Raw genomic sequence first — 7,938 nt, forward strand, 5'->3', positions numbered from 1 at the left:
GATAGGAAAGACTACTTAACATCTAGCATGTGGCCTCAAGTTCTTAAAGAGCTCTCAACTAGTGGGATTGGACGTAGCTAGATCCTGGGCGGCAGTTAGAAACAGGAAGTGTACAAGACATGGACTTTGAACCAGACGACCAGCACGCCGTTGCTTTGAAACAAAGGCAAAGCATGCCAAAACGTAGGCTTGCCTATGCCAGAAGTCTGGGCCTCCCTGCAGCATTGTCCTTTAGCATTTACTTAATTTTTAATATTGCAACATGGAGTTTACAGAACTTGTGGATTTAAAGGCACCTTACTGACAATGAGCATTTCAGCCAAACTAAACATGCAATATTAAAAAAAGTAATACTGTTTTATTTTGCTTCAAAAAAACATTTCAGCATTCTAAAACATAGAAAAAATAAACATAACATTGCAATTAAGTACAGAACGCTTGTGGACATTTGCTGGCTCCTGCTCTTCACTTTTATTCAGTGAAGTGATGCGTCAAGAGTTGTATAGTTTTAAAAAAAACTACCACACTTAACTAAAACAAACTCATACCATGCCAGATGAACCCCCTTTCACAACTAAGAATTGCCTCAGAATCCTATCACTATATACAGAAATACAACTTTTAGGCTAAATAGACGCTCACTGTAGTGTAAATAGATTTACCCTCACGGTGCATGCTTTGGGTCACTATGGCACCATATGGTAGGTATAACCTTCCAAAGAAGTACATTCTCTTCCCCAAGGCACCAATAACTCCAAGCACGTACCACAAGAACAGGTCTAGTTTATTTTACAAACTACCAATATGTACAGTTTGAAACCCAGGATGATCTAGCAAATAACCATATAGAACAACTTACAAATAAAAAAAATGCTTGAAACATTTTTAAATGCTTTGTTACACCAACAGCAAAAGTGCGGAGGGAGGAGATCACTAGAGCGCCGTATTTATTCCCCCACCCTCTCCATTTTAAAAAGGTTTGGAAATATTTACAACTTTGATACAGTTTCAGGATGCTCATACACCCATTGCCACTTAGTAAACCAGTTTCAACTAGAAGAGCATTTTCGAAACTACAAAGAGCATAATCCAATCTTGTAATTAAACTTAATGAGGGCAGTAACTCCACGTCGAGTCTTTTGTAGTAATTCCCCACTACTCTAAGGTATTCACAGACATTCATTCATCATCCTCCTCCTCTTCCTCGTCCTCATCTTCTTCGTCTTCATCCTCGTCGTCATCCTCCTCAACCTTCTTCCGGGCAACAGGCTTTGCAGCTACCTTGGCACCATCAAATTTGCCTTTGGACTTGTAGTCTGCAACATCCTAAAAAAAAAAAAAAAAAAAGCAAGAATATGCCAGGTAAGTAAATTCAGATATCTGCGTTGAAATCCAACTACTACAGGGGGAAACCGGATAAAAACCAGGAGGTCCACCTTACAGTTCAAACTCACACCTATGATTCTGTTTGTGTTACAGGTGGAAAAATCAAATTAAGAACTACACAAACAGAATGGTCTAGAACTGTACAAACCTCATACTAGCGAATTATTCTGCCCAATTACAATCATCTCACCTTTTCATATTTCTCCTTCAGCTTTCCTGCCTTTATGTTGTAAGGTTGTTTTTCACCGTCACTGAGATTATTCCACATTTCGCCCAATTTTTTTGCGATATCACCAATGGAAATACCAGGATTCGTAGATTTAATCTTAGGGCGGAAATCGGAGCAGAACAGGAAGAAGCCAGAGCTAGAGTTGGAAGGGAAAAAAAATATATATAAATAATTCAGCATGTCAAGTCAGACTACGAATTTTTTTTTTGGGGGTGGGGGGGTGGGGTGGAGGTTTGCGAAAGTGGTACCCAGGTGTATATGAAACAAACCAAGTCCAACAAAGCTGATGTAGGCTATGAGTAGTGTACTTGGTGGGAGAATGAACACAAACCCATGAATTCCTATAACAAGAGCACACTGGTAATGGAGCAGTTATCTAGGATGGAGGCGGCCCACATGTATTTACATATGATTAATTATATGGCTTTGGTATGTGGGTCCATCCCCAGTGTTGGATCAAAACCATGCAGATACCAAGTAACTCCTACAAGGATGCCCCAAGTATGGAGGTTCATGGAATTCAAAGGCAGTAACCTAATCGCTAAATAGGTGGCAGTCATACAACGGAGCGGATTTTTTACCAAGCCATGTGTTGTTGAGTCACATAACATGTATGCATAGGTTCCTCAAAGCCCCTAGTACACCCACTTGTGGGACAACACACTCGGGGCTTTTCAAAGTCTTGGTACCAGGGTGGTATGCCCAATCTCAGCAGTCAGTCAACAGGATTGAAATACTACAGTGCATCTGTGGAATCCCATGGGGTCCGATGTACCAGTCACCCAGGAATCATCCCCAAATCTTCAAAAAGAGGCTTGAAACCCCACGATTGTAAATAACTGCACGCAGTTGTGGAGTCTCTGAACTGCTACGACGTGTTCAACACTGTACTAGACAAACCAGTGTTGGAAGTTACTCCCACTGGAAAACCTAATCTTACCGCATTGTCGAATAATCTGTGGTTATGTTTAAGCAACATTGTTCTGAGCCAATACTTACGGAGGCCTTTTGGGAGCATTGGGATCCTTCTTTTTCTTGCCCCCCTTGGTTGGTCCAAAGTCTTTCATTTCCCGGTCATATCGTACTTTGTCAGCTTTGGCCAAATCATCAAACTTTGATTTCTCTTTGCCGGACATGGTCTGAAACAAAGCATTTATAGCACTGATTAATTGTGCGCAGACATCCGATAAGGAAAGTTAAATTATAAATTAACCTCAGACGAAATGACATTCAGGATACGGTACTGAAAAATAAGTTACCTTCCACCGTTCAGAACACTTCTTGGAGAACTCCGAGAAGTTAACTGGAATTTCGGGGCTTTTCTTTTTGTGCTCGTCGCGACATGTTTGCACAAAGTAGGCATAAGCAGACATCTTGCCTTTGGGCTTCTTGGGGTCTCCTTTTGCCATATTTCTGATCTGTGGCAAAGAGGGGAAAAAAAATATATATATAAATAAATAAATATATATAACGCGTGTACTGGACAACACGGACTACGTTTTTTCAAACTGATCATTTTTGTATTTTTATTATTATTATTATTTGTAAACGATTAATTACTCCTAAATGATTCGTGTGGGATAAATAAACTACGCCGTGTGCAAATGCATTCTTTTCCCAACCTATGGGCGGGTGGGCAAAGCACCATAGGTAAACACCTAAAATTAACATTGAAAATGAAGCCCTAACAAAGCGTTACTGCACAGAACTACTGGTGGCAGTAGGCTTCAAGTGTGCCAAATGAATCTACTATTTTAGATAATTTAAGGCTAAAAGTGTCCTACAAAACCGATCATACTCACACCAACCCTAAAAACGACGAAATGGTAGTAATAGACAATAATGTCATAAAAAATGTAAAACAGTCGAAAATAGCGATAATAACGTAAATCACCAACTAGATTACACAAATTGATTTAAAAATATATATCACTTTTTGGCATAATTCTATAAAACCGATAAAAAAAAAGCAGGAAAAACTCCATTATACACGACGGCTGTACAGGTGTATTAGCACCGATTACAAAACGAACACCAACGAAATTATGAAAATTTGCAAAAAATGTCCGATTAAAAATGCAGCGTTTTGATTCCCGCCATCTTTTCCTTTCTCCACACCCAAGGTCATAGTCAACAAACAAAAAAAATATGCTATAAAAACTTATTTCTACCTGCGAAAAGTAAGCGTCCCGGCGCGGGATCGCATAACGTGCGGGGAATGGGCTCCGTGTATGTATGATGTGTGCTTTAACTGAAGGGCTATCCACAGCACAAACCTACGGGTCACCCCGACACCAATAATTCATCTTCCATTTTGTGAAAAGCTTCCTCATGAAAGAAAGTCCCCTTCAAAAGAGTCCCTGAAGCCTATTTTGGGGGTATTTTTTGAGAACAGGTTCGCTCGGGGCTGCGGGAGCGCACTTCTCAACGAGGGTACGGCTCCAATGATAGTATATAGTGTGGTATTGAGGATATAGCAGAGCCGCGGCTGTTTCTTTGCCATAGCTCTCCATTCACTAAAATGGCTTCTCTGTCAGGAGCGAGGCTGCACTAACAAAGCCACGCACACACCCTCGCCGAGGCTTGACAGAGAATTGCAAGGCGTCGGAAATAGCAAAACACGCCGGGATAACGGCATTCAATACAGAAAGCGCTTTCCTAACAGACCCCCTATCTGTTTATTCAAAAATTATTAGCGGTTTAAGAGCAGCAAGCGGTTTACAACGTCCCCCCTCCCCCGCCACTGGCGCTGCACTGTTTAACAAAGACTCTACAGCGCAGCCATTATACAGTCCGTCAATCGGCACAGACAGGCGCGGCAGAGCTGCCGAAAAAGTGACTATCCAAGCGAAGGCGACAGAAAAGCCCACCAAAGGGATAAGACTAGGTAGGAAAAGCGATGGCCGTGGGGGCTGCGGCATTTTTTCCGAGAAGAGTAGCAGGGGGGAGCGCCGAGAAGGGTCGTTAGAGGGCGCCCCCTCCCTCCTCCGCCTTACGCGTCTCTTCTTTCTCTATGAGGCTCGCCAGCCATATTAATGCTGCGCTGAAGGCACGGGAGTTTGTGAAACAGCTGAGTCAAAAGGGGGTACCAAGACACCCCAATAAAAGGAGAAGCACAAGAACAGAGAGGGCAGGCGAGGGGACGCGAGACTACATTGTTAGTAGATTTTTATAACTTACACGACAGGAGTTAACAGCTTAGGAACACGGCACCCCCTCCCCATAAGCAAGAACATAAGGCGATGATCCTGTCAGAGGCACGGACAGCCATGTTAATGCAGAATATAGAAGCAGCGATGCGCACACCGGACAACACTCGCCCACACCATAACAGCGCACAAACTAACACATAATAATAGAGTTACAAACGAAACGCATGTACAGAAATAAAACATTGTTTTTTTCCGCTCAAAGAAAGTCAAGCGCTAAGACTCCCGTCACTCTCAGTCACTGAAAGGGGGCGGACGGAAAGCAGTTAAAAAGTTTAGCTGGGATACTCAAACGCGGTAAAAACAAAAAACCAAACATTACTGTACATGCTTTAAACTATCACTTTCCTCAAAAAACAATAAAGTGGGGTTATATGGTGCCGTCTAGTCTACAGGGTCAATAATTGCCGAATCCAAAGACAGAAACGAACCGATCAGGCTCGCCTAAAGGAGCAGCAGCCGGGACTTAAGAACGAGCCAAGCAATGGATAAACGTTAACCGCAGAATCGGGAGCGCGCAGCAGAGTTGAAGAAAAGATAAAGCTATTGGGTTAAGAAATAAGAGACACGGTGGAGCGAGCAGCGACGATTCCACTTACCTGTGCTGTTCACTTCGTATTGGAAACACAGGGCACGGCTCGAGTTCCGCAGCAGCACTGATCTCCTCCAACAACCTCGCGCTACCTTCAATGCACGAGAACAGTCTGATTGGCCGGTAGCTGAAGCCGTTTAAAAGAGCCTCCTCTCCCAACCATTGGCTGAGACTGACTTCTTGGATATTCATTAGACAATGGGTCTGATTGGTGTATTGGGTCTATATTGTTATTACTCATTCAAACAAAAAACTCCCGCCTGAAAGAGAGGGGACGAAAGTTTTGGACGTACGTCCCTCACCCTTGCTGCCCCACTTGCATTGCCATGCGCACACATCTACCTGTGCAACTTCTTTACCGAGCCAAGGTATGCACGGACAGTGCTTTTGCGCGCTATATCACCAGAAGGCGCATACCATAATGCACGCATTGGAAATACTGGGCTACGTTGATTTTGAAACCTAATGGCCGAGAGGCGTTTATGAATTTGCACGCATACCATGATAATACCGCGTGAGTGAAATGCAGATGATGGTAACAGTGCTATTATACACTCCAACGAGAAACTAAACCCTTGCCTATAAAACACGCTTTGGCAAATGTATTTGAAGGTAGCTATATCGAATGTGGTTGCGAACTTACAACCTTTCGGAGTATATGCTGGTGTCCAAACCACCATGCCACGCCTCCAGCCATGCTGTACTACCTCTCAACTGATATGTGCTTGACCTTTGTGCATGTATGTTGTGATTCCAGTTATCCTGATCTTGGATGTCATATCTGGTTTTGCAGTTGTGTTGCGCGCATCTGTGAGGACTATCCGAAAATGATCCGATTACTTGTAACTATTACGCACAAAATATTTTTAGATGTAGTGAGCTCCTACCTACTCAAATGGAGGCATTCTATTTCTTACCTTTCACAGGAAGTCCTGAAACAGCAAGCAAAAAGCAATTTATCAAAGCACTCACAGCCACCTGAGAGTGGACAGGAAGTATGAGGTAGAGTAGAGCTCACTGTGATGAAGATTACCAGTAAGTAGTCGGGAAACTAGCACTGTGCCCCTCTCTGTTACAGTCCTTATCTATGATGCTATAGCAAGCAGCTAGAGCTGCACTGATTAAAAGAGCCACACACAGCCAACTCAGAAGCAGCATACCTGGAGGAGAAGTGCTCACAGTACAGAAGTTCAGTCCACAACTCATACCCACAGATCATTCTGAAAGAACTATGTAGTAATGTCTTTGCTGCTCCTCCTGGGTATGGTTAACATAAGTTTATTGCGAGCTGATAGTCTCATGCGTGGTGCTCTTGTCCTCGTCAGCAGGCAACTGCTGGTTCCGAGAACGTACACCTCCTGTTGCGCAGGCTCTCATTATTCTAATGAGACTACTGGATTTCGAGTGGCAGAATCGCCTGCGGTGTGGGAGACTGAGTCTAACCCACTACATGTGACACCTGTCGCTTCAATCCGGGTTCTGCTCCGGCTAACTAGCAGTGCCTCATCTCTACCCAAGGGCAGGAATGATTGGGCAGCCGAGCGCATGACATAACTGGTTTCTTAGGGATGCCGTGGTCACTCAGGTCTCATCCATTTCTCTCAGTTACATTAGTCTCCCATACATAATGACAAACAGAGGCAGTATATATTTCAATAATGCTTTAATAAAGCAACTGCATCTTAGATAGCAAAGCGTGGACTGCAATAAGCAGGACGATACAGCATGACAAGATTAAAGACCGAAGACAACGGTGAGTACTGCATCTACGACACAGGGGAGGGGGGAGGGAAAAAACAGTGACACACACATGCAACACGCAACACCCCCACCCTCACCCACTGCAACACACACGCTAATACATATTGACACATAACAGTTAAACCCCTCAACCCCCCCTGGAAGAATGCAAGGACAAAAGGAAATGAGTCGAATAATTGTGATATATTCAATTACCTACATCAAAAATATTTACAAATATATACATTTATACTATATACCATTATATACACCAAGAACACAAGTCCAAGGGATTCCACCACCATAGTCCGTGGATCACTGGGCCCAAAAGGCATGGGCGAAGCCCACACTCAATACCCGAACAAGACTGAGAGAACACTGCAGGGGCATCAGTTGGAAATAAAACAGGCACCTCAGGGGGAAGGGAAGGGGGGGCACCTCAGCCGGTTGAGTGCACAACGCCAAATCCACGAGGGGGCTCCATGCCCACAGTTCAATCCTGGGGAGTGCAAAGCCACAGTCTCTCAAGTCTCTACAGGGGGTGGTTTGCCCACTGTTCAATCTTGGGGAGTGCAAAGCCACAGTCTCACAAGTCTCTACAGTGGGTGGTTTGCCCACTGTTCAATCCTGGGGAGTGCAAAGCCACAGTCTCACAAGTCTCTACAGTGGGTGGTTTGCCCACTGTTCAATCCTGGGGAGTGCAAAGCCACAGTCTCTCAAGTGGATAACATTCTCCACTGATTCTGGAGGGGGCTTTGTGCCCAGATTGCTTCATCCTGCCT

The 7,938-nt window shown here is 43.9% G+C and overlaps 1 protein-coding gene across 1 annotated transcript; it reads right to left on the reverse strand.

Moving 5' to 3' along the window:
• Positions 1-333: 333 nt before the first annotated feature.
• HMGB3 (high mobility group box 3) lies at positions 334-5,543 on the reverse strand. The gene is made up of 5 exons (XM_069212398.1): positions 5,424-5,543; positions 2,875-3,033; positions 2,615-2,754; positions 1,577-1,751; positions 334-1,326 (listed from the first exon to the last, which is right to left on the reverse strand). Exons 2-5 carry the CDS (start codon positions 3,022-3,024, stop codon positions 1,180-1,182), a joined length of 612 nt encoding a protein of 203 aa, XP_069068499.1. The 5' UTR covers positions 3,025-3,033; positions 5,424-5,543; the 3' UTR covers positions 334-1,179.
• Positions 5,544-7,938: the final 2,395 nt, after the last annotated feature.

Source organism: Pleurodeles waltl, chromosome 2_1 (assembly GCF_031143425.1).
Source record: "Pleurodeles waltl isolate 20211129_DDA chromosome 2_1, aPleWal1.hap1.20221129, whole genome shotgun sequence".
In the NCBI taxonomy this organism is placed as follows: Eukaryota; Metazoa; Chordata; class Amphibia; order Caudata; family Salamandridae; genus Pleurodeles; species Pleurodeles waltl.

Excerpts from the sequence above, each read along its gene's own strand:
- HMGB3 (XM_069212398.1), bottom strand. The coding sequence starts at position 3,024 with ATGGCAAAAGGAGACCCCAAGAAGCCCAAAGGCAAGATGTCTGCTTAT. Across the intron at positions 1,752-2,614 it reads AATGCTCCCAAAAGGCCTCC|CTCTGGCTTCTTCCTGTTCT; the intron begins GTAAGTATTGGC and ends TTCCAACTCTAG. Across the intron at positions 1,327-1,576 it reads TGAAGGAGAAATATGAAAAG|GATGTTGCAGACTACAAGTC; the intron begins GTGAGATGATTG and ends TTTTTTTTTTAG.